We start from the raw sequence: 27,414 nt of genomic DNA on the forward strand, positions 1-27,414 counted from the left end.
TCTAACAACTTACATCAGCTCATTGTTGATGGTTGAAAGTATTGTTCAAAATATTTAACTAAATGTTGATAAACTTAATTTGTAAAATGAAGTCATCTTTCAATGGAACTTCGTCAATACGAAAGTTAAAAATAAAACAAAAATTCATTGCATTGGCACATTAAAGTTAATAACTGTCTTAAATTTTATAACACTTTGAACTACAAAAATGGCCAACCAAATACTTGTCATTATTTTTAAAAATAAGTTATTTAAAAATTGGAAGAATGATGGAAGTTCAGTTAAAGGAAAAAAAAAAGTTTTTGTTTAAAGGAACATGTGAAAGTCACAATTTTAATTGCACACCGTATACAAATCCACACGTTAGGTGTCCGTCACCATCTTAGTTACCAATAAACAAATCAGCTGCATAATTGTGGGAGTGGCATCTGCATATGGTTATAACTGTTTATAGTATAAAAATGCGTTTAGGCTGTATCATTTAGCGTAGGTATTTGGGAAATTACGCTTATAGCTTTTAATATAAAAAAGGTATACAAATTAAATAGTGTTTTTCATTCATGCATATGGTAAACAATGGTTCCTGTGATGAACAAAATGACATTAAACAGAATTCCTCCGAAGTAACTGCAGACATTGATTTTAAAGTGAGTTTTAATTCTACTGTTTATTACTTAATAAAAAATTCATATAATATGGGCCTTATTTATTTATTTATTTATTTTTGTTAACTTTGTTATTATAGTTCATCTCACGTAGTGACTTTACATCTATATACAAAAGTGTGCAGAGAAGAAGAAGAGATGATCTTGAAAAAAAGAAATGGGAATTATTTCTTGCTAAGAAAGTTGAAGAAGAGAGAAAAATTTCATACTTGAAACATTTAGGTAAAAATAGATCGCTTGGTCATTGTGCAGCTTGTTTACAAGCCACTTGCAATTTGCCTACACCTAAGACTGAAAACGTAAGAATCAATAGAAACATATTAAATTTAAAAATAAATAAATAATTTAGTGTAACTGTGGTCTTTAATGACTAGCATGTTTGGGCATTACTCGGGACATGAGCATCATTCTCTCAGCGGCTCATGTAACAGCCTATGGAGCTAGAGTATTTGACGTTAAAAAATTTTGGAATGTGTTGAGAAAGGCTCATTTAGAGGTAAGAACTCATTAAAAAGTTCGATAACGCACAGTGTAGGTTTTATAGAAGTATATAGCAAGAAACAAGAAGAAAGTATTTTAGAAAAGCTGTGGTTATAAAAGGACCGGGCCTTAAAACAATTAGATGATTCACAAGAAACATCTTAAACTCGAAAAGTGGTATATAAGGACAGGTGATATTCCAAAATGTTTCTGGAAGACTAGTTCATTCTCAACATTGAATCTGGCAGGGGAAAAAAATAAAATAAGAAATATGATCAGAGAGCCTTGCTTTCTTTGAGAACGTAGAGCATCCTCTTGGAGGCTTTATATTTTTAGAAAATGTGGTTTCTTCTTTTAAGAAGGATAAAACTCCTTCTCATGGCTGTTTTTCTATCGCTGAAAACGGAAAGGTGGATCAAATTCTTCCCCTTGTCCCATTCTTGGACCTTTTTAACTGTATGCGGATGATGTAAGATAAAATCGGAGTGGTCTAAGACCATACTTTGATGAGTACATCAACTATTTGAAGCACTCTAGCATACAAAAACAAACGTGGTTCGCATCGTAAATGAGATTCAAAGATTATTTAATTATTATTACTTCGAATGCAGTGCTATGAAATTTTAAAAAAACACATCATAGCTTACTCATTAAATTTTGGACACTTTTTAATTATTTATAAATTTAACAATTTTTTTTTGCAGTTAAGTTGCCAACAATTTAAACATAACTATGATCCTGAAGAGCTCATGGAATCATTTCCGAATGAGGCATCCAATCATCGTCCTACTTCTGCAAATGTAAGTTTTTATCATAGCCATGACCAGAGAATGTTTTTTTTTTTTTTTTTTTTTATAACAATCAAGAGGTTCTCTTCTCAGCTGAACCTTGCTAATCCTAGGTTTAACACAGCAAAAACCAGGCAAACCCAAGTATACTCACCTAAACCCAGATGAATCCAGCAGGATAAGTAATAATTTTCTGACACTAAAACCAAATTATTTTTGCAGGAAAATATTGGATATAACGTCGTTCAAAATGAAGATAGAGAAAAATGGAAAGTTATGTTCCCGAGAAATACATCACCTAATAGAGAGACTCAAAATGAATATGATTCCGATCCAGAACGTGTCATTGGCCCTCCCACAAATGTTAGTTAACATTTTTTAGCTAATAGTTTTATTATTAGGTATCTTTTGAACGGTAAAGATTCTCTGGGAAAGATGTTGGGGCAAATTACCGTTCTCTTTCTTTAATTGGCCGCCCCGAATCTTCGATGACGTACTTGTAGACCACAGGTATGTGTCTAGGTTCCAGAATTGCACGTATGTGTGTGTGTAATGCCTCATTAAGTGATCCATCAACGTATACTTTCATACTTAAGTAGAAATCCTTTCCAGAGTAATTCTAATCAAATAGAGGGGAACTTGCAGCAGTGCCACAACAGCTATTTGGCTCGCGATGGCCTAAGCTTTTTGGCCTACTTCATGTTAAACTTCAAGTTCGAACTTAGATTTTTGCTTTGAATAGCTAGAGCCTGATCTCCTTCCACAAGACAAATAATAATGGTAATCATGTTATCAAAATATTAGGACTAAATTTCCTGCGAGTTGACTGTACTGTACAACTACATTAACTTATGTATTTACAATTAGGTAAAACATTTTACCCCATTCACCACAAAACTTGTATTTTGGTTAAAATTTTTTTTTTTATTTTATTTAAAACTATCTTAATATTCCCACTTCTTTCCAGTATAATAAAACGTTATTGTGATTTACTTTGTGGTTTACCTATTACAATTTACCACTTTTCATTTTTGAAATATTTACTAAAAAATCGTCATATTTTTTGGATTCTGCTTTTTACAAAAACATATATTTTTTAAATAATATATTTATGTTAAATTTTTATCTTTTAAAGTCTAATAGCTCTAGTCTCCAAGAGTGTGACCAATTGGCAATGGAGTTCGATTTAAGAAAAGTAGAAGCATTTCGTTCAAAGATGAGATCAACATTGCAAAAAATTCATAAATTAATTGTCCAGGGCCCTGTAATGTCTGAAAAAGAGGATCATGATCGTATAAGACAAAGATCTAGTGAATTTTCGGCTAGATTTAAAAGAAATTATCTGTATAGAGTGCAATGTAATGTAAGTTTTACTTAAGTTTAATAATTAAAAAAAATTTAATAATTTTTTTTGTCTATGTTGCTCTAAAAAACAATTTGTTTTATTTAAGATAAATGAAATTGATAAGCTGTTGAAAGATAAGCAGAAATCAGCTCCCAGGGAATTGTTAACTCAAAAGATTGCATTAGGACATCAAGCTTGTGTCCAGACTCTTCAGGTTAGTGTTAGTGAAGAAATAAAAAAAAATTTAAAAACTGCATTAATTATAGTTTCTTGATATCCATTTAATACAAAAAAAAAGAGCAATCAGTTCAGTCTTACCATCTGGAGCAGGAATCGATTAAATTATCCTCTTCTTTTACTTTTTTTCTTAATAAAAAAGATCTGGGGCGAGCCTCCATGGGATGTATGTTCATGATTTGAACTACTATATTCTAACATAAATCCATTCTATTCTTATATTTAAACTATATTCTACCATAAATCCATTCTATTCTCCCAAGTGTCGATAAAACAATAAAGAAATACATACAAAAAGTATTCATACACTAAGTTTTTTTACTTTATCTACTGAACAGAAAAATAATTTATTGTATGCAAAATAAATATTTATACACTCAGGGATAATTAGAAAATTGAAAAGTTTTTCCAGAGAAGAGCTCATAACCAATTTAATAAAATCATGGGCAGAAATCACATCTCCAGACACCAAACCAGGTGGAATCTATGCCAAGGAGGCTTCAGGCAATAACAAATGCAAAGGGATTGCTTACAAAATATTAGGTCTTTAGTTTTGCGTTAATTATAACTAGGGAACGGATTCGTATGTATTTACATATTTTTTTTCTAGGCAATTTACAGACGTTTTTCAACTAGAAGTATACAGTTATAAAGGAGGGTTTGCCCTTTATTTTAAAGAAAATTTGGGAATTTTATCTTTTATAGAAAAAGAGAAAAAAATTGTCAAAGTTGGGTGTTTTTCAACGTTACGCTTTTTCGTGCAGTTTTTGACGATCAACCCTTATACAACTGTCCTACCGGACAGTTTTAATTCATACTGACACTTTTTAAGCCGTTTGAGTCTACTTTTATTTCACATATTTCCACATATTTGGATGTTATCGCATATTTATACATATTTGATTAAAATAAATAAATATTTCTACATATTTAATCAAAATATGTACATATTTTTTCATATTTTTCATTTTGGGCATATTTTCATAATTGGGAGGTGGTTGACAGGAACTGTGAACCACAGACTGTAGGGCTGTGAATCACAGTGGGTACAATGGTTATTGTAATTTACACAGAATGCTGCTAAACAGTGACGGGCACTTGTTAGTTCTTTGAAGTTATCTGACGTTGTCTGTTCTTTCAGCTCGTTCGTTGAAGTGTCCAATTCATTTCGTTCGGTCACTTAGTGTATTATTTTTTGGGTGAAATGCCACGAACATCGGCCTCAAACAAACAACTGTTTACTAAATATCTTCGCGAGTTTCCAGCAGAACTTTTTCGAAGTGATGGAGACATTTTGTACTGCACAGCTTGTGACAAGCGCGTTTCTTGCTCTCAACGTTCCCAAGTCACCCAACATATTGCCACCGGATCGCACATAGAGAATAAAAACATAAAGAAAGAGAGGACGTCCTATCAAGCCTTCCTTACATCTCCATCATACCATCTGAGTACAGATCTGTGTCGGGCTTTGGTTAGAGCAGATATCCCTTTCCACAAACTTAAAAATCCTCATTTCAAAGGATTCTTAGAGACCTATATTGGGAAAAAAAATGGCTGACGAGAGCACTCTGCGGAAAAACTACCTGGATGATATCTATAAAGATACACTAACCAAAATTCGAGAACATATCAAAGATGGACCGATTTGGGTGTCAATTGATGAAACCACTGACGTTGAGGGCAGGTATATTGCCAATGCAGTTATTGGAAAACTTGACAGTGATGCTGATGTGGATTCAAAGCCATTCCTTTTGTACTGTGAGGTTCTCGAAAAATGCAATCATTCCACCATTTCACGATTCTTCGATGCCTCAATGCATATCCTATGGCCCAGTGGAGTTTTGAACGAAAAAGTTCTTTTGTTTCTCTCTGATGCTGCCCCCAACATGGTCAAGGCTGGGCAATCTATTCAGGTATTTTATCCTAAGATAATTCATGTGACGTGTATTGCTCATGCCTTGCATCGAGTAGCAGAAACTGTCCGATCTTTGTTCAGTGACGTAGATTCCTTAATCTCCTCGGTTAAAAAAGTGTTCTTAAAAGCACCAAGTCGCATTAAAATGCTAAAAGATCTCTATCCAGACTTGTGCCTTCCACCAGAACCAATATTGACAAGATGGGGTATGTTGGATCCTCACAAGGAGTTGCGGCCCCCCTTGACCAGAATTTTCTTTGAGCGACAATTGTCCGTTGGCAGCATTGGTTGTTTGGACGTGGTGGGGATGGTGACCAGTGCAAGGCAGCAGTTTAGTTGCCCTTGGGCATCTCAAGAGAGTAGGGGTGCCAACTGATTATGTCTGTGTGTCCGCCATTGCCAGGTTTTTAGCGTCGGTCTGGCTGGAACTGTTTTCGCCAAGAACTGGACAACCCTTTAGCCGCCCGGTTGAACGATGTACTTTTGTCGTCTTGTGATAAATCAATTTGTGAGTGTTATAATAAGTCTAATTAAGTCAGAAAACCTGTCGGTCTAATTAAGTCAGAAAACCTGACAGTGTAATTAAGTCAGAAAACTTGTCAGCCCAATTAAGTCAGAAAACTTGTCAGCCCAATTAAGTCAAAAAACCTGTAAGTCTAATTAATTCAGTTTTATGTATTTGGATCATGATCCGTTTTGAATATGAGTTTAAAATTGTAAATATACCAAATATATTTGTTATTGCATAAGTGAAGGTATTCTGAGTGTTGGTGGCGTCCCCACCCTTCCCTTTCCTTTAGTTTTATTTCATAGTCAAAGATTTTACAGGGTACTTGGCTGGAAGCAGCTCAGTATTACTATGAAATCTACAATAAAATCAAGAATGTCCTTTCACATCTCGAAGACGAAGCAGTAGCGATAAATACAGCCAAGTCTTTATTCGAGAAACCTAATTTAAGGAACGACCTTGCATTCATTTCTGACAATTGCGTATTTCTTGCACAAGCCATTACCCAAGTTGAGTCCCAAAATGTTCGACTGACAGAAAACGTGTCCAACGTTAAAAAAGTCGTCGAAAAGGTGGAAGGAATACCTGGGAGTAAGGGAGATCTGATCAGATCAAAACTGGTAGAAGTACTGAGCAAGAACAAAGGGTGGGAGACCATCTGCCAGATTTCTGATATTATCAGTGGAACAGAAGTCACCTCAGAACATCGTGCACCCTATACAACCAACGAGATAACTTCTTTCAACAAGGCACCTATAACATCTGTAGATGTTGAACGATCTTTTAGTCGTTACAAGTCCCAGATCTTACGCCCAGATCGTCGTCACTTTACGTTCCAACATTTGAAATTTCATGTGGTTGCAAACAATTTCGAAGAGTGAAGTTTTCAAAATTGAAAATTTAACACATCTTTTTATAAATAGTAAAAATGTTCTTTGTTGTATAAATCATTATAACTTGTAAAAACAAATAATTTTGTTCCTAATAAATTATTATAAATTGTAAAAATGTTATTTTCTTGTATAAATAATTATAACTTGCCCCCCCCCCAAAAAAAATTCCATTTTCATAAAAAAAAATGTCCATTTTACTTAAATATTCCAGAAAATATTTTAATTAAATATTTGGTATTTTTAAATACATAAAAATCTGTTCCTTAATTATAACATTCAGACTGAGTGTATGAATACTTATTTTACATACGATAAATGATTTTTCTACTTTTTTAATGAGAGCATTAAATTCATTGTTACTATCTTCGATTTCAGTGCTAAACAAGTAGTCATCCTAGAAACAAAAGTTCAGTAGATAAAGTAAAAAAACTTAGTGTATGAATACTTTTTTTACCCACTGTATGTACCAATTAGCGAATCATAGTGGAATGTTTACAATTCCAGAACTGCCTATATTTGTTAATTTCCTCTCCCCCTAATTGCAGTTTATACATGTAATGCTTATTTTTTACTTTCATTATTTATCATTATTTTAATCGATTTAAATCGAGACTAGTGTTTACACATGATTTATTTTGTAATTTTTAAAATAATTTTTAGGGAAGGGATTAGCTATGAGGTTAGCATACTGGACTCCCACGCGGAGGTCCCGGGTTCGAATCCAGCAGCTGACCCTTAGATTTTCTCTTCCTAGGAGCTTCTTACAGCTCACTGTCCGGTGATGGACAGTGTTGTCTGTAACGAGAGAACACTGTCCGGAGGCCGGCAGTGCACTGGAAAAAGCTCCGGGCGCTAATGACCTCAGCTGTTGATGCGCCAAAAAAAAAAAAAAAAAATTTTCTTTACTTTTAAAGGTTATAGAGGATGTACACTGCAGAAAATAAATAATTAGAAAAGAATAAATTGATCATAATTTTAAAAAATAGATATTCTTTTGTTCGAATGCGGCTCACCAAACCAACTGAGCTACTAATATTTCCGAAATTTGGATTAATGTAATTCCTGACATTTCAATGTGACACATTCGTTTCAAATTTTCAATTGAAATCTAATGATTGTTATAAAATCTTTTAAGTATTTTTAGAAATAGCAAATTCGTGTTTTCTTTTTTGTTATTTTACTAGAGAAAATAATTCGAAATTACGTTACAGGTTATAGAAAAACATTTGCCTACTATCACAGTTGAATCTCCATTCAATCTTTTCAATGAATTCTTTATATGTATCTGTGATCTTACATACAAATTCAAAGCAGCATTCGGACTAGATTCAAAGAAAGTTGCCGATGTTAGTATTAATATTTTATATATTTGTATTACTGTTTTTTAATTTGCCCACTTAATTCTTCATCAATCTGAAAAATTAATAATAATTATAGGATATTGTGGATCTCTCAGAAAATATCATGGATTCAATGGTAGATTTGGTAAAAGTCAAACAACCAACACGTAAAGCAAAGGTTAAAGGTGAGAAGAAAAAAGTGAAAAATGATTTATGGATGTATTCAAGTAAAAATTCTTGGTTGAATAAAGCAGCAAGTTTGGCCAAATCTAAATTTGGACAGAAACATCCAATTGGAACTAAGGTAAAAAACCTCTTTTATTTTTGTGCATAGTTTATCTAGTTGGCTATACGTAGTTGCGGGAATAAGTAGACATATGTACATTTCTGTAGCGAAGTTAAAAGATGAATCCTCAATTTCGACGTAAGGCATGTATTTTAAATCATATAATCTACAAAACTGTTTCTTCAAGAAACTCTTCTATAGTATTTTAATATAAACTATTTTATTATTTATAAACATTAATAAAAAAATTGTTTTTTGGGCATTGAGAAGAGAGGAGTCGGTCATTAATTCAAGCAAACTTCTTCTTTTTTTTTACCGATGTTTCGGCAAATTTATCAGGGTCTGCGCACGGGAATTATGCAAATTTTGTAACATCCTTTTTAAGAAGCTTACAATATAAAAATAAGCATGGCAAAAAGCAAAAGGCACGCTATCCCCGGATAATCTCGGATCATTAGATTTTCACTGATAATTGTCCCAACTTTGAGGATCCAAATTATGAGTTCAGGAAAATAGTTGCGCAACTTGAAATATACTATTTCAGTAGGATGAAAAAATAATTGCCATTTCAGTCGAGTAAAATTTATTTTGCCGAGCTTTCGACCTAGGGACTAGGTTTTGTCTGTTTTGTTTTGTCTGTTCATGGACTGACAAGTCAGAAGACACACCAACCTTGTAATTTAAAAATATTACTTTGTAAACTATCCCTGAAGAAGACCTAGTCCCTAGGTCGAAAGCTCGGCAAAATAAATTTTACTCGACTGAAATGGCAATTATTTTTTCATCCTATTGGAACTATGAATCAGTCACCAAAAAGAATGAACAACAAATACTATTTCAGATTACTGCAAACACAGCTGTTGATAAGCTGCAATATTTGGCAGCAAATAAAAGTTCTAAATTAAATGTAAGAAAACGTGATAAAGTGGTAGATGAAAATGAAATCAAGACGATGGTAGAAATGACAGATCTAAATGAAGTAAGTTTTTGAAGAAGGAAAAGTTTTAATTTTAGTATTTTTTATTTCGTGATTTCATCATTATTTTGTTTTATCTTTTCTAGACTGATGATGATTCTCTGTGTAATGATGATCTACGAATTGATGTAAACCCCACATTTGACCAAGCAATTTCTATAGATCAAGTAAAGAATTAATTAGTATTTCTTAATTCTATTTTAAATGATTAAACTATCCAACTTTTTGAAGATTTAAGTTTTGATTATTCTAAATTTATTAATGAATCGGAAAGTCAAATATAACTAAGCGATCCGGTTGGCCGAAAACTGCAAGATACGAGTAAGTGTTTCAGAGGTTAAGTGGCGACATTATTATTCGCCCTTGCGAAAGCCCAGCAAGAAAATAACAACTAAAAGAATCTTGCTGTTAATTATTTTTGGTGACTGATTCATAGTTTCAATAGGATGAAAAATAAATGCCAGTTTCAGTCGTTATACATTTATTCTGCCGAGCTTTCGACCTAAGGACTAGGTCATCTTCAGGGCTAGTTTACAAAGTTAATATTTTACATTACAGGGTTGGTGTGTCTTCTGTCTTGTCTGTTCATGGACTGAGTGTAACGACTGAAACTGGCATCTCCTATTGAAACTATGAATCAGTCACCAAAAATAATTAACAGCAATTAAAAGACGAAAGCCAATCGAACACACTTAGTCCATGAACAGACGAGACAGAACACACACCAACCCTGTATTGTAAAATATTACTTTGTAAACTAGCCCTGAAGAAGACCTAGTCCCTAGGTCGAAAGCTCGGCAGAATAAATGTATAACGACTGAAACTGGCATTTATTTTTCATCCTATTAAATGAATCTTAGTCACGAATCCAGATCTCATCCACTTAAGATTCAGTGATTCTGATTCCAATAGAAATGTATAGCGACCTTAGCTTCTTAATATAGCCAAGAATCCTACCCTTGTTCAGATCAACTGAACTTAATTACCTAACAGTTTTCAGTTTTGCCTAAGAAAAATGGAAGTAGTAACTTCCCTCTACCGTACACCCCCATAAAAATTATGGAACACAAATCTCGTCTCAGACATACATTGCAGGTGCCGTTTTAAACCAAAATAGCACCAATAATGATCGATCAAATATAGAGAGATCGGAGTCAAAATAGATCTGTTTGTCTGAGGACGACATGAATCAAATCGAAAAATGTAATATTTCATTTCACGTGAGCAGTCAGCGAACCGATTGAATGTTTTCTTTTCATAATCGGCTTATTTGAAACTTAAAACTTACTGCTTAATTGAAAAAGTTTTCCTAGTTTTTTGTGATTATTTTTAAAGTGACATACTTAGAACTAAGTTATTATTCATCTGTAAAACTGAAGTCTGGTTCTTCGAAGCGCAGATTATAGTTCACGTTTAAATGAGTAAATATATTTTTTATTTTAATTTTTTTTTATTAATTCTAATTAACGGTGACGAGATGATATCATTATACTTAGTCCCAATATAAGTGTGCGAATGCAACACAGCCTGGTGGCAAAGATAAACTAGAGTGCAGCAGTAAATGTAAATGGCATAAGCTCGACACAAATGTTGTTGTATACAGTAACTACTTGTATATGTGGTAACTATGAGTGCTGGAACGTGTCAGTTCAAGTGTTTTTTAGTCCCGTAGATATGCCAAGATCTTGGACAAATTTTATAGCCTCTGTAGAGTATAATAATATTAAATGGATTGTCCAAAATGTCGTAACTTGGGAGAGTTTCATTTTTCCGGCAGTTTCACTTAAAACAATGTGGCTGGCTGTTCATTTCTTTATTTTTCCAGTCCTCCAGGAAAGCTAAATACAATAGAAAAACCGCACTTGTTTTGAGCAATCAATTTTGTTTCTATTTTTAGAGAACATTGGTTTGTCGCGATTCCTCTAAAATTATGGGATTTCATTTTTAGTGAGCCGGTAACTGTTGTAAGCGATTAATTAGAATTCGAACTTTTGATGATAATTAATATAAGAGAATGATTTCTGACATCGTGAGATTTTTTCTTTACTTTAAATTATTCAATATATTACTTACAGTGACTCCCATTAATATTGGGACACCTATTACAAAATGATTTAAAAGGAAAATGAAAACAACATACAAAAGTTTGGAATTTTTTTTTTTTAAATAACAGCAACATCTGTACAAATTATATATAAGTATAAATCGATGAAATTCCAAACTGTTAGGTAGCACTTTTTGAAAAAGTGTGAAATAAGGCTCTCAAAAATATTGGGACACCAGAAGTGCTAGAGTTTAAATGTTCAATATTTAAAATCTCCTACTATTTAATAATTGGTTGGTAATAATTTAATAATTGCTTTTTGACTTACAATAGCTCTCAAACGATCAGGCATAGGTGAAACAAGTTTTTGGTTAATTCAGGTGGTGTTTTTTTCCCATTCTTCCAGGAAACATCGTTTTAATTCATTTTTGTTAGATATTACTCGTTTACTTAAAGCACTGGCTAAATATTGCCATAAATCTTCAATGGGATTAAGACCTGGAGACTGCGGAGAGGTTTGGAATACTTTTGGGCAATTATATAACAGTCACTGACGTATCACCCAAGCCGTAGGTTTGGGGTCGTTCTCTTGGTAGAATTTAAGAGACCCTAAAATACCCAATTTTTGGGCATTTTTTTTCAAATTATTTTTTAATATATTACTATAAACCATTTTGTCCATCACTCCATCAACAAACATTAATTCTCCAAATCCTGATGCGGACATCTAGCCCCAAACCATAACTGACCCACCTCCACCCGGTGGTGCAGCTTTAAAACTCTTTAAAGTTGGCTGTAAATTCTTCTTTTCGAGTTCAGCATTCGTTTTCCTCCAGACCATATCCCTTCCATCTGGCTAAAAAATATTAAATTTTGATTCATCGCTAGAGTATATCATTCCAAAATTCACTATTTACATTAAAACATTTTTCGGCAAATTTCACTCTCTTAGCACGATTTATCTTACTGACAAAAGGATTCTTCCAGGCTACTCTACCATGATAGTCGAGTTTTCTTAGCACTCTCCGAACAGTTTGGAACTCTGCTCCATTTTTGCTCTCTGAACATGTCAAAAATTTCACATAGAAGTTTTGGAGCACTAAGTCGGTGATCTTTTCTAATTCTTTTAATATATAACGCTGCTCTCTCTCAGAGAGCAGTCGAGGACGGCCTTTTTGTGGGGTTGAAACAATTCTTTTTCTTTTTGGTAACGCTGAATGATGTTCCACGCAGTAGATGTTTTAGGTCCGATCAGTTTTTCCGTCTCTCTAACACTTTTTATTGTCTTTGTGCAAAGAAATTACAATTTTTCTTTGTTCAATCGTTGTATTTGTATTTTTGCGCGACATGTTATACGTGGCTTGATTTATATAAACTAATTTAATTAGTTTTATATAAACTAATTTAATTAGTTTATTATTAATTTCATATTGAATATATGCTTAAGGTATATATTTACAAATTGTATAGATATTCGGGCAAAACCTTGGACAAACTATAAATTATAATAGTGTCCCAATACTTATGAGAGGTAGAATTTGCACTTATTATTAGGGTGAAGGGACCAGTAATTGACTGGGCACCAGTAATTGACATACCAGATATAAACTGGTATTATAAGGGATATGAGCCGTTTTTAGTGGTGATTCTTTCAATTTCGTTATTGAGAAGCCTTTAGGCAGCAGTTCCAGAAAAATATTAATTATTGGAAGGTTCCTTGGTATCAGTGGAAGGTTATTTGTGTTAAAAGTTCAAAATCAAGGAAAAAACAAGCCGTTGCTAAGGAGGATTGATAAGAAAATAATTTTTCTTTTTTCTTATTTTTCGTTTATTTGTTCATATATTCGAGTGGTTATCAATGTTCTGTTATAATTAGTATCACTTGTAGATTTCATTTATGTAGTTTTTTTTTTAATTATAAGAAGCATTGAGGATTAAAATGGGGCTGTCAATCACTGGTCCTTGAAACGGCAATCTGCCCGGTAATTGACATGTATGTCAATTAATAGTCCTACAGCTTTTTTTTTTTAAACCAGTGATTGACTTCCAGGGAAAATGATAAGATAGGTTGATAAATTTTATTATAATTAAAAATTCAATACATTGTAAAATAAAATCATTGATAAAAATCGGCAACATAAAATAAATAGTAAAACTTCCAACAAAATATGTTTAAATTAATGAATTAGCAAATGTACGCCTTATTTCAAGAGGGCATGCAGAATGATTATTCTGTACAGAACAACAATGTATGAACAACAAACTGGAATAGTCGAGATCGCCGAACAGTTTCACGAGGCCAACGTGAATGATAAAAACGACGCCTACTTATCGGAGTTAGAAAATCTCTCATTCTCCCTCAGTTTTGGGTCCTTGCCACATTCCAAAGAAGAAAGGGAGGAAATGGCTGAACCATAGAATTCCATCAAATAAAACGGCCAGGGGAAAAATGAAGCTCCCTCAAGAGAAGTACCAGGTGCGAAATTAAACATAAGTGGAGAAGTTGGTGACTTAGTGATGTTACACATTACTTACTTTTTAATCTAGTTTTTTTTTCATTGATGTTTCATTTATTTATTACTGTTGTAAGTGCGAATGCTTACAACCTGAGGCGGGACGCGATTAACGTGCACACAGTGTATATATAAATGAGCCCAAGAGGTAACTCAGTAATAATAAACAATCAAATACTGTTTAGATGCAGAAAATAAGAATGAATTACATTCAGATAGTTTGGTTTCGAAGCAAATGACACTGGCAGCACAGATTGTGGAAAATATTAGCGAAGCGCTCCAAAAGAAGGGAAGCGTAGGAGAAATTTTGTTCACTAGAAAGCGAACCCAAGGACGCGTAGATGCCATCAGTAGCAACGTTATAGGCGGAATGGATAAAACAAGGATGTGACCACATAGTCTAATCGGAAGTAGAGAGTTTGGTAAAGTGAGAACCAAAAAAAAAATCCCAAAAAGAGGTTTAAGTAACAAAATATTTAGCGGAAACTAAAGGATAAGAGAGCGGAAGAGTTGAGAGAAAGAGATAAAAGCGAGCCGACAGACATTGTGTACGATCTAACATGTATGTTAGCTAATATCTCCTTGGCACTATTGAAAGTAAGGGCTGTTATTCAAATTACCTGTCTTGGCTTGGGGAACTTAATTAAAACTGTCCAGTAGGACAGTTGTGTAAGGGTTGGTCGTCAAAAACTGCATAAAATAGCGTAATGTTGAAAAATATTAGATTATTTAGGTTTGCCTATTTAAAAACTAATTAATTATGAATAAGACCGATTTTTGTTATAAATCCAATTGAAAAAGTGATTTAGGTGATTTAAGTGATTTATTTAGATTTAAAAGTGATTTTGAATGCATACCTTATGTCGTTTCATGAATATATTTGTATGTCAATTACTGGTCCCACTCAATGTCAAACACTGGTTCCACCGAAAATTCGGTATGTCAATTACTGGGTCATTGACATACTTCCAAAAAAAATCATTTTTGGTTGACATAAAGATCGAATTTACTGCTTTTAAAATATTAATAAAATACAATACATCCTACTGGAGCGGTACAATTTTACAACCTACACCTGGAGCCAAAATAACGGAAGTTATTCTACCTTAAACTCGAATTTTTTCTTAAGCAGTCAATTACTGGTCCCTTCACCCTATATATATTTTTTTTAATCTACCAAAACATTTTTATGTACTTATTTAAATAGTTTTTATTTAATTAATAGTAATTATAAAATGAAATGAATTTATAAAAATTTGAATAAATGGGTGCCACTTTTAATTTTCGTCAATTTTTAACTTCTGTATGTACTGTCCCAATATTAATGGGAGTCACTGTATATGAAATGGTGGTACCTCAAGAAAGGCTAATCAGAAACACAACTTTTAGATTATTACTTCACGAATTTCTAAGGAAATTATTCATTTCAGTTAAAGTTAGAGCAAAATCATCGCTTTATTACTATTATTAAGTTATTTTTTATTATGTAGATTATAACTAATTATGTCGGATTTTTAAATAAAATTGAAAACAAACTATTTTCCAAAATAAAGTCTTAATATTTGTAGAACTCTTATCATAGAAAACATATTGATCGTTGAAATATAAAAAACGTTTTTATTGTGAAAGACTGCAGAATCTATTTCTATCTACGTAAATTTATAAGTATGTTCTAAGTAGATAAATCTTTCTTTTTAAACATCTTTATTAACTTTTTTCGTTTTTACAATTATCAATCAGTTCCTTATTATCAGAGTAAGGTGGGACACTTGTCAATTAAAATGGTGTGGTATCAATTTTCAACTTTTTAAGTATCTTAGCACAGTCTAGGCATACAGCTTTATCTTTGTAAAGTTCAAATGCTGTATCGCTTATAACGTCATCACAGTTCTGGAAAAATGAAAATTTTTGATATAATTATTATTTTCTTGGATATAAAAAGAATTTTCTGACTTTTTGAATACTCTTCGCTTGTTAGTTTTCGGGGGAAAAAAGTAAAAAATCGAAGAGAGAGTTAAGCTTTAAACCCGTAGGCAAATTCGATTGAAATGTTAACGGCCAAAATATAATCAATAATTTTCTAAAAAAAAAAAAAAACAACTTCTTTTCGCTGGAAACAGCGATTTTTCACTTTTCTCTGATTCTTCGTTAGAGGAAGTCTTGCAAAATAGTGCTGATTATCGAGTTTTGAGGGAAGGGATTGGCTATGCGGTTAGCGTATAGTACTGGAGGTCCCCGGGTTCGAATCCACCTGCTTACTGACCCTTAGATTTTCTCTTCCTAGGAGCTTCTTACAGTTCAATGTCCCAGTGATGGACAGTGTTGTCTGTATCGAGAGAACACTCTGTCCAGAGGCCGGCAGTGCACTGAAAAAAAAAAGCTCCGGGCGCCAATAACCTTAGATGTTGACGCGCCTTAAATCATTTAAAAATAATAATCAAGTTTTGAGATTTTCGACGCTAATATAAGTTTTGAAGTTTATATTAAACATTATTTGAGATTTCTACAATTTTGAGTCCTATACATAGAGAAGGATTTAATCTAGAGAGGCAGCCTCTCAAAGGAGCATATGGGAGATTTCGAGCTCAGGGTTTCTTAAGTTTTGTTTTAAGTTACATAGGGGTATTACTTTCATTCTGGCGGAGATATGAGCCACTTTGCACTCGACACTTGGTCACCCCAAATAATTTAAAAGAAAATCTATTTTTTGATGAAACCATTAAGGATGGTGAGTAGAAAATCATTTGGAATAAGAAATAAGTACTAGAAAGTCACGAGAAAATATTTCTCATCCGCTTCCCTTTTACCGTAATAAGTAATTTCTCTTTCTCCCAGATAACTGTTACTTACATTACATTTAAAACATTCTTGATGCCAACAATTGCCTAAGGCCATAACAGCTGTGTCTATAATCGGTTTATTACACAGTGTACAACGTGGGCAGAATTTATCTTCATAACAATTTGTACAAAATGGATTTCCTTCTCGTTCGTAATAAGCTTGATGAGCCAGCTTAGTGCCACAAGCACAGCACACAAAATGTTCCGTATGCCAACTTTGTCCCATTGCCATTATAACAATCTAAATTGGGATATCATTAATACAACAAAAATTCAGTAATTGTCACTAAAACTACAAGGTGAAATATTCTCGGCCAGTGAAGTATTGTGTTTTTTTATTCTAAAAAATAAAAAAATTGTTTATTTCCTTAGTTCTCTTTTAGACCAATGAACTCTATCCTAATGTTTTTCCAATGAATAGATACATGGCTGCTATCGCCTTTTCAATTGATTCAAGGCTCAAAGTTCTTAAGATATAGGAATAGTGGAAGAAAGAAGGCATCGAAACTGCAGACTACGTTGGTTGCACTAATAAATTATTACTTCAAATCCCTTAGGCTGGAAACATAGTGGAGCGGCGAGCAAAGCGGCTTCAGATCAAAGAGACGGATGAGCAACGAACAAAGAGTCGCATGCACATAGTGACCGAGTATAGTCGCGTTTCTCCTTTTGACGAGACATGATGGAGGAATTATTTCTATACGAGAACTCTTCCTTGAAAATTTAGTATTTACAGCAGCTTATAAGCAGGAGGCTGCAGTGTTCCTTGTTATGAACTTGGTGAATTCCATCACTTTGTGCCAAACAACTTCGGGAGCATCCTAGCAAGTTTCATGCGTATTTTCGAATGTCTATTTCAACATTTAATTACATACTAGCGAGTGTTGAAGGCATGTTAATCAAGAAAAGGACGAATTTCAATGTTATCCTGTCCCATTTCTTATCCAACACAAATCGGTTGTGATGAAGAGGATCCTTTTGGTCCCACAGGAGGTTTATTTAAAAAAAAAAAAACTACACCAATAAATGCAGCAATATCCATTTTAACCTAGAAAATTGAGCGCGATAAGAGCGAAGAAATCAAACGTCACAATACGTTGCTCTACTCTCCCTCTCTTGGTAGCGTTAAATCTATCTTCGCTTTGCTCCCCCCACTATGCGCGGTCCCATACGGTTAACTTGTGTTTGTTTTCGCCGCTTTGCTCTTCGCTATCATCGTCGCTTTGCTCGCCGCATCCACTATGTTTCCAGCCTAAGGGTACGTTCACAACGGAGCTGTGAGCATAGATGATAGCGGAGATGATAGCAGTGATGCATCAGCGCTTATAGAATAACCTAGTACATTCTTATGTGAGCGTGCACAACGAAGCTTCGACTAGTGACTCATACTCGCTGGTATAAACGAGCATAGATGATAGAATTGAATTTTTCATTTTTCTGCTAGCTGAACTCCAGTATCGGAGCTTCAAAATGGACGTCGAAAAATTATTTAGTGCTGTCTTTACTCATTATTTTTGGTTATTATTTTATTATTTACTTTTAAACAATATTTTGTTTTTTAAATCGTGCTTACATTTATTTTTATGTGTATTTATTTGTTTTTCCTCAATATAACCTTACCTCAGAGTTATCACTAGTTTTTCTTCTATAGTTATAGGATTTCCATGACAATTTTTCCTACGTTTTCTTAATTTTGACCTTATTTTTTCTAAAATTTAGTCAAATGTGGTTGGACCCATCCTCACATATTCAAAAAAACGATCCGGATAATTTCAAAGTTCCTTATATAAATAGTGAAATTCGCCCAAAGTACTTCGTTTTTTTATTTATGGTATGTACATGATATTTTCTACATCTTTTTTTTTTTAAATATACCATTTCGTTGCTGGTGAACATAAAAACTCTTCTTCACTACTCGACATGTTGCATGTATCACAGCTCCGTTGTGCACACTAATCAGCGATTATATTTTACTCTATCAGTTATCATCTCTGCTATCATCTATACTCACAGCTCCGTTGTGAACGTACCCTAAGGAAGCATCCTCAGATCGCGATGAGAGCGAAGAAATCAAACATATCACAACACGTTGCTCTACTCTCCCTCTCTTGGTAGCGTTGCTCTATCTTCGCTTTGCTCCTCCACTATGTGCGGTCCCATACGGTTAACTTGTGTTTGTTTTTGCCGCTTTGCTCTTCGCTATCATCGTCGCTTTGCTCGCCGCATCCACTATGTTTCCAGCCTAAGGAAGCATCCTCAGATCGCGATGAGAGCGAAGAAATCAAACATATCACAACACGTTGCTCTACTCTCCCTCTCTTGGTAGCGTTGCTCTATCTTCGCTTTGCTCCCCCACTATGCGCGGTCCCATACTGTTAACTTTGTGTTTGTTTTCGCCGCTTTACTCTTCACTATCATCGTCGCTTTGCTCGCCGCATCCACTATGTTTCCAGCCTTAGGCAATCCACAAAACTGCTTTGGGTAGTGCAAGATGATTGAAATTAGACTTTTTACTCTTCCAAGCCATTTATCCAAGATTTTTTTTTTTTTCTTTATTCAGTTGGACTAGAAAACTTGCATAGAAGAATTTTCATTGGTTTTTTGGTCAGAATTTCTAAAAGTGTTGCACCCTGGTTTGCACAAAAAACTTTTCGTATTTAATTCTTGATGTAAAATGTACCGTATTCTTTCTTCAGATACGCTATATCACGTCAGTTTTGATCATTGATCGTAAAGTATGATATAAAGCATTTACTCCATGTTCATTGCTGTAGTTTGTAATTTTAAGCAGCTTTTGCCATGATCTCTTAGATAAAAACAAAAAAACTATTCCCTAAAGTTTACCATTAGCGCACTTCATTGCAAAACGTTTGAAAAACATTAGCATAACTCTAGTAGCGCCACCTTTATGCAAAAGCCGAGAACTTTCACCTTTCTATAGTAATAAGATATTATAAAAACAAAATTAAAAAACAAAGAAAACTCTAAGATAGTAAAACAAATATTCTTACATCCCTTATTGGTAGTCCGCAGCCAAAGCATTTTTTCAAATATAATTGCGCAAAATCATTTTCACAATATGGATTTCCTTCGTGTAAATTGAATTTTGAGCCAGATATTGGTTCTTTGCATTTAAAACAGATGAAGTGATGCGGATGCCAATTTTTCCCTAAAGCTTGTACTATCTGAATTAGTGAAATATATCAATTGTAGGAGATGGTTATTTTTGGGTTTCACGGGAAGGAGGAAATTAGTAAAATTTCTGGAAAAGTACTCACCATTCCTGATATTGATTTTCTACAAACACAGCATTCTGCTAATGATCTTCTGTCATACACTGATAGGTCGTCAGCATCAGACTGTTGTGATTCGGTTGGAGGGCGTTTTCCTTTGGTTCCCTTATTAGAAAAAAAAAAAAAAAAAAAAATAGCAAATTAAGGTTAAAATATAATGCTGAAAAAAAGCTCCTAAAACTGATGAACTCAGATGTTGTTGTGCGTAAACTACAAACAAAATTAAATAAATAGATAAGTTAATTGAATACATCCAGAAAAAAGTTAAGTATGATTCCCCCTCTGTGTAGCGTACAACACCACAAACGAAACCTTACTGAAGAGAAAATGTTTACTACGATTTCCACCCTAAATGCAACTGGAATTGAAATTTTTTTATATTTTGGTATTCTGCTTTTAGTAAAATAGGAGGCGCCACGGTAGCCGAGCGGTTAGAAGCGAGACCTGCGAAGCTAATATGTATTGTGGTACTGGGTTCGATTCCCGGTCTTAGGGCCTTGGATTTTATTTAATGGTTAATAAAAAGAAATTTACAGTAAAGTATGTTTGCTAGTCGCCTCCGTCCACGACACCTAATTTGGTAGTTGGACGTTAAGCCCCGCCTGAAAAAATAGGCGATTACTTTACTTTTAGTGAAATGGGAGGCCTTAAAGGAATGTTCTATTTTAGATGAAGTGTCCAATGTTTTCTAACTATTTACTCTATTATTTTTCTTTTCAAGCCTCTTCGCTCTCATTTACAGAAGGCTCTGTCTCCATTGCCCACAGTAAGTCAAGTAAAGTAATTGCCTATTTTTTCAGGCGGGCTTAACTCCAACTACCAATTAGGTGCCGTGGACGGAGGCGACTAGCAAACATACTTTATTGTAAACTTCTTTTATTAACTATTAAATAAAATCCAAGGCCTAGACCGGGAATCGAACCCACTAACCAGCAATACATATTAGCTTTACAGGTCTCGCCTCTAACCGCTCGGCTACTGTGGCGCCTTCCATTGCCCTCAGTATAATGCTATCAAATAAAACAAAAATAAATTACTTAACCATTTAAACGCGACGACACTTGGGTAATTCATAAATTTATTGGTAAAACTTGGTACGTTTAGATTAATCAATTAATACGTAGTACTTACATACCATGGTTTAGGTGCTTCAGCGTGCTGATGAATTTTTACTAAGTCCTATCCTTACTAGCTCCTTCTATTTTTGCCTTCATTATTCTGTGATTATTTTAAATTAATTATTTAATGTTACAAAACATATGGTAAATTATTAAACAGCATTAGGGAAAAATGTGATAATGTTTTATATGTATTATAAAGCAGTATTTATTTGCTTCCAGTAACAAAATTTGAAATCTATCGTGAAGAGATTTTCTCTATTGACTGTCAAGGTTCTAACTCATAAATTTTCGAATATTTGAGCAATTTTCCATTATGTAAAATCCTTTCTTTTCTCTCTTTGGGAAATAGAGAATTTGCTCAGGCGCAATACTTACTGCATTGAAATGGAAGAGAAAAGACAAAAAATTCTTTAGAGTTTTCCTTAGAAAACCGCAAAACTTATATGTATATTGTACAGGGGGGCCAACATCCTGTTTAAATGATTTTTTTTTCCATATTATGGAGATTAAAAATCTTTATTTTCGTCAAAAAAAAAATCCGATTTTTTTAAATCTCATTCACAGCTTAAACTTAAATGAAAAAAAATGTTACGTATTATACGAGGGTCATTCAATAAGTAACGAGACAGATTATTACTTCTCAAAAACAGCTAAATTGATCCGTATGAAACTTTCAGGACATAAAGTTGGCAACCTTGCGATGACATCTGATCAGCTGTTCAATTATATTTTGTAAACATAACCTCAAATTTACTCAGTTAACGATGGCGAGTCCGCTCGAGAATTGCACCGTGGAAGAACAACGTGCCGTGATCAGATTTTTAGTCGCGGAAGGTGAGAAAGGTAGTAAAATCCACAAAAGAATGTTAAAAGTGTACGGAGATAATTGTTTGAATCGTTCGAACGTTTACAAATGGGTAGAACAGTTTCAAAGTGGCCGTACAAAAGTTTCTGACGAGCAACGCAGTGGACGACCGATCGAAGTTGGGACTTCATCTCTCGAATCTCGGATTGATTCGGGACAATAGGCGTATCACCGTTGAACTGATAAGTGAAAAAGTAAACGCGAGTGTTGGAACTGTCCATAACATTATTCACAACAAGCTGCAGTACAAGAAAACCTGTGCGAGATGGGTGCCCCGACAACTCACGGACGCTCACAAAGAAACCCGGCTTCAAATCAGTCAACAGTTGAAAAATCGATATTCGACTGAAGGAGAAGGTTTTTTCAAAAGAATTGTAACGTGTGATGAAACATGGATCCACCACTATGAGCCAGAGTCAAAACGACAGAGCCTTGAGTGGGAGCATACGACTTCTCCCATTCGGAAAAAATTCAGGACCCAGCCATCTGCCGGTAAAGTCATGCTTACAGTATTCTGGGATTTTCAGGGGCCAATTTATTGTGATTTTCTTGAAGGCCAAAGAACAATCAACAGCCAGTACTACAGTGACATGCTGGAAAACAAGATAAGGCCTGCAATTCGAACGAAACGCCGTGGGCTCTTGACTGAAGGCGTGATTTTTCTTCATGACAACGCCCGTCCACATACGGCACAGCTGACGAAAGAAAAACTTCAGAAACTGGGATGGGAGATCCTTCCACATCCCCCCTACAGCCCCGACCTCGCCCCATCAGACTTCCATCTGTTTGGACCCCTTAAAGATGGTCTACGAGGGATACATTTTCGATCCAATGAAGAGGTAAAAAATCAGGTGCAAAAGTGACTTCGAGATCAACCCAAAGAATTTTATGCCAAGGGCATTTACAAATTAGCGGAAAGATGGGACAAATGTATAAGTGTTGCTGGGGACTATGTTGAAAAGTAACCAAAGTTTTGTACTGATTCAATAAACCGTTTTTGAGCAATAATAATTTGTCTCGTTACTTATTGAATGACCCTCGTATCTAATAGATTTATTTGAGTATTTTTTGTTTATTTTTCAGCAAGCCTCAAAACTTCCGACTGAAAGAAAACCAACAGTTTCTTCCAGAATTCCCGTAACGGCTCAATCGCCTGCCGTAGATATCCAAGTTTCTTCGAATAAGCTTGTGTATAAAAATTGTCACCCTAAGTAAGATTACATTTTTATGACTTCAATAAATACTTTTTTTTTGGCATTGGCTTTCGCCATACAGCCAGCATCTTCTAGGTGCTTATCACTAGAATATCACTCACTCTCCATTCTTACTTATAAATACATTCGCTTCACACATTCATCCCTCGGCTAATCTAAAGAATAGCTCCCCGGAGCTGTGGCCTGTTTATTTTTAGGGGGTGGGAAGTACAGCGCACCTACCGGTGAGATTTTAAACTACTTCCCGCCAATGAACTGTTTCGGATTGTGCGAATTTCGTAACTCTTATGTTTCGCGGGCAAGCGCAATACACTTACTGCATAGTAACTGCTTCCTGTTTAATGTATTAATAGTTCCCGCGAGTGCCCTGTTTGTGACTTGAGGTGCCTTTTTTTTTTTGTAACTATGAGTATGAGCGTTTTAAATTTGCAGTTTTTTTTTAAATTAAAGCATGATTGTAGTGTGAGTGAGGATGGAGTAATGAATGTTATAAAATTTTGTTCGATTTTCTGGAAGGAGTTCGACAAGTATACCCTCCTCAGGAAAAGGACTCCACAGAATAAGGTAAGTTTCTTTTGTGTTGTTCTGTGTAATTATTGTAATGAATCTTGTGACACAAATTAAAAAATTGAGGGTGATTAGGTAGGTTAGGAGGGGGGTATGGGGGGCGAAGCCCCCATTAAGAAAAAATCAGGGGGTGTGGGGGCTTCGCCCCCATTAAGAAATAAATAAATCAGGGGGTGTTTAAATAGAAATATCAATCCTAAATAAATAATTCGAAGTGATTCTGATTCGCTGTTACCATATAACCCGCTAGATTTAAGTGTAAATATAAAATAAATAGTTTTAAATTTATATTTGAATATGGCGGGTTCTATAGTAACAGCGAATCAGAATCACTTCGAATTAGGCCACACCTCCGGGGAGCTATTCTTAAGATTTACCCATCCCTCTACTATATACAACTATTTACATACAAACTTACAACTAATGGATGGATCATTACTCTATATTCCTGCCATCCTTATAGCTTAACCGAAATTAAAATCACCGTAATTCTTCTCTAATCATTTTCTTCCATTCATTCTAATCGGCTATAACCTTCAAATACACTCATATTTCTTAGCTAGCTCTACTACAAATTTAAGCACATAGAAACAAATACTTGGGTTGAATATACAATTTTCTTTATAACATTATTATTTTTTTAGAAAATGTGACAAGACACGTGCAGACAAGAAGAACGTAGCATTAATATGTCTAAAAAGCGACATGCCAGAAGGTAAATCTATTAATTTATTAGCCACTTGGTTTCAAATTATAAAATTATTCCAGAATCTTTCAAGAACGTTTTTTCTTTTGAAATAGAAATGTAACGAAAGGGAAAGATGCTAGAAATTTTGTGGTATTACGTGTCAGCTGTATTCCAGGAAGTTATAATATATAATATAATGGCATCATTAAACAAAATTTCGTTTTTTTTTTTATTATCTCCCACGTAATTGAAAGCTGCAACCGTGCGGATCGTTTTTGCAAAATCTAATAAAGAAAGAAGTTTGTCATTAATTTGAAAAAAAACTGGATATTTTATCTGCTACTGGAATAAGATCTAAAATCGCAAAGAAAGTCTTGAAAAATATGGCAGGTAGATTACAATAACTTCAAAGCAAGGATGCCAGTAACACTCAAACGATCATGATTCAAATGTTACAGCTGTAAGCCTGTAAGGATAAAAAAAAATTTGTTTTACAACATTAAGTAGGTTGAGATCTAATCAACCATTTAGTGGCTGATCCGTGAAACGTCTTATACTTTATGTACAGAGTGCAATGAAGAAAAAGAAGATCTCAGCAAAGAATATAGAGAGTCCACGTAGAAAATGAAATTATTCGATGCTTTATAGAAGTGATTAAAGGCATCCTGGAACGAGCACATTATCTTCTCCATTTATATTTATTTCGATCCGTGGTACAATTTACTAATTAAAAGTGACTGGTCGTAAAAATCGGTGAATCCAGAAGGAACGAGATGCTGGAGTACTACCGGCTTACACGGATTAAAAAGATTGACAATCTTCCACCGGTATGTTGTAAAATATGTTTAGATGTGTAGAAGTAAATGTAGGTACATAGATGCAGATAGGATGTATATTACTATTTTTTTAGATTATATTATTCATTATAGTGAATGTTCACAGATAAAAGAAAATGCCGCTGGATGGGTGATGAAAGGCGATGTCCCCAAAAATAAGAAAGTTGCGTTTTAACAGATTTTTTTTTTTTTGACTTCCCGTGGATTCAAATTCGAAACTTGAACTCTATTTCAATAAATTCTCTTTTAAGCACAAAGAAAATATTTATACTCCTTATAGTTAACAATCAATTTCTTATTTACAAAGTAGTTTATGAATATTATTAAGCGTTTTAATTTTTCACACCCAATCATTGTAATTATTTTATCGTGGATATATTTTTCTTAAGTTAATTTAAAACACATTTGCTGCTTACCTTGAAGTCCTCTTTTTAATTGATATTTTGATACCATAATATAAAGTGATAAAGCTATATTATTGCTTCTTTCAATTTGAATTCAGCTTCTTATTTTCAGTAGTAAATCGAAGTATTTCATCTACAAAAGATGAAGAAGACACATATAAGAAAGAATTTAGAAAATATAAAAATGATAGTCAATTTTATGATAAAAGAATTTTGAACGTGGTTACAAGGTAATGTTGTTTACTTAAATCAATAAATACTAATAAAATACTGTAAACAATGTTAAGAAAGTACCCTTCCTTACAGAATATCTGAAACTATTCTACAACGAACTGTAGATTCAGTTTTGGAAGAAATGGATATTAGTAAATATTTATTATGCGATTTGATTATGGAAGAAGATGTTTTAAAGAAAGAAAAAAATTGAAAAAACTTTGTAATAAACAAATATATATGTTCAAATTTCAAACCTTTATATTTACTCACGCAATGATCAGATTTCAATGATTTCTTTACCAAATTGTAGAGAAAAGATAGCTCTATAACTGGTATTAATCGCAGTGTTTTGATGATGATAGGTGACAAGATATAGAAGGTTAAATTTTAGGGGTTTTCATTACGTTCAACATTCAAACCACTTTTAGGCATCAGATTTCAATGAATTTTATACCAAATTGTAGAGAAAAGTTATCTTTATATCTGGTATATATCACAATGTTTTATTGGTAATAAGTAAGGAACGGATTTTTATGTATTTACAAATGCCAAATATTTAACTAAAATATGCATTTATTTTCGACAATTATGTGGAAAATATGTGATTTTCTTAAAATATTTTCTGGAATATTTAAGTAAAATGGACATTTTTTTTTTTATTAAAATGGAATTTTTTTTGGGGGGGGGGCAAGTTATAATTATTTATACAAGAAAAGAATATTTTTACAATTTATAATAATTTATTAGGAACAAAATAATTTGTTTTTACAAGCTATAATGATTTATACAACAAAGAACATTTTTACTATTTATAAAAAGATGTGTTAAATTTTCAATTTTGAAAACTTCACTCTTCGAAATTGTTTGCAACCACATGAAATTTCAAATGTTGGAACGTAAAGTGACGACGATCTGGGCGTAAGATGGACTTGTAACGACTAAAAGATCGTTCAACATCTACAGATGTTATAGGTGCCTTGCTGAAAGAAGTTATCTCGTTGGTTGTAAAGGGTACACGATGTTCTGAAGTGACTTCTGTTCCACTGATAATATCAGAAATCTGGCAGATGGTCTCCCACCCTTTGTTCTTGCTCAGTACTTCTACCAGTTTTGATCTGATCAGATCTCCCTTACTCCCAGGTATTCCTTCCACCTTTTCGATGACTTTTTTAACGTTGGACACGTTTTCTGTCAGTCGAACATTTTGGGACTCAAGTTGGGTAATGGCTTGTGCAAGAAATACGCAATTGTCAGAAATGAATGCAAGGTCGTTCCTTAAATTAGGTTTCTCGAATAAAGACTTGGCTGTATTTATCGCTACTGCTTCGTCTTCGAGATGTGAAAGGACATTCTTGATTTTATTGTAGTTTTTAATACTGA

General features: G+C 33.8%; 2 protein-coding genes across 9 annotated transcripts; one reads left to right on the forward strand and one right to left on the reverse strand.

The window, feature by feature from the left end:
• LOC141447764 (uncharacterized) lies at positions 1-26,287 on the forward strand. Of its 6 annotated transcripts, none has more exons than XM_074115569.1 (14): positions 1-647; positions 746-964; positions 1,850-1,945; positions 2,156-2,296; positions 3,069-3,296; positions 3,385-3,492; positions 8,043-8,177; positions 8,269-8,475; positions 9,299-9,436; positions 9,520-9,600; positions 23,193-23,320; positions 24,535-24,605; positions 25,931-26,048; positions 26,125-26,287. In XM_074115569.1, exons 1-14 carry the CDS (start codon positions 561-563, stop codon positions 26,243-26,245), a joined length of 1,878 nt encoding a protein of 625 aa, XP_073971670.1. In that variant the 5' UTR covers positions 1-560; the 3' UTR covers positions 26,246-26,287. The 6 variants fall into 6 exon arrangements, 4 of the variants coding, with proteins under 4 accessions (XP_073971670.1, XP_073971671.1, XP_073971672.1 ...); XM_074115570.1 differs by having other exon boundaries at positions 25,934-26,048; XR_012454566.1 differs by lacking the exon at positions 26,125-26,287 and adding an exon at positions 24,692-25,405 and having other exon boundaries at positions 2-647.
• LOC141447782 (leupaxin-like) lies at positions 15,678-25,891 on the reverse strand. Of its 3 annotated transcripts, none has more exons than XM_074115625.1 (6): positions 25,831-25,853; positions 21,259-21,341; positions 20,109-20,228; positions 19,842-20,015; positions 16,841-17,071; positions 15,678-15,880 (listed from the first exon to the last, which is right to left on the reverse strand). In XM_074115625.1, exons 2-6 carry the CDS (start codon positions 21,259-21,261, stop codon positions 15,767-15,769), a joined length of 642 nt encoding a protein of 213 aa, XP_073971726.1. In that variant the 5' UTR covers positions 21,262-21,341; positions 25,831-25,853; the 3' UTR covers positions 15,678-15,766. The 3 variants fall into 3 exon arrangements, with proteins under 3 accessions (XP_073971726.1, XP_073971727.1, XP_073971729.1); XM_074115626.1 differs by having other exon boundaries at positions 21,255-21,341; positions 25,831-25,848; XM_074115628.1 differs by lacking the exon at positions 19,842-20,015 and having other exon boundaries at positions 25,831-25,891.
• Positions 26,288-27,414: the final 1,127 nt, after the last annotated feature.

The sequence above is a fragment of the Rhodnius prolixus genome, unplaced genomic scaffold (assembly GCF_049639745.1).
Source record: "Rhodnius prolixus isolate KJV_2025 unplaced genomic scaffold, Rpr scaffold_13, whole genome shotgun sequence".
Taxonomy (NCBI): Eukaryota; Metazoa; Arthropoda; class Insecta; order Hemiptera; family Reduviidae; genus Rhodnius; species Rhodnius prolixus.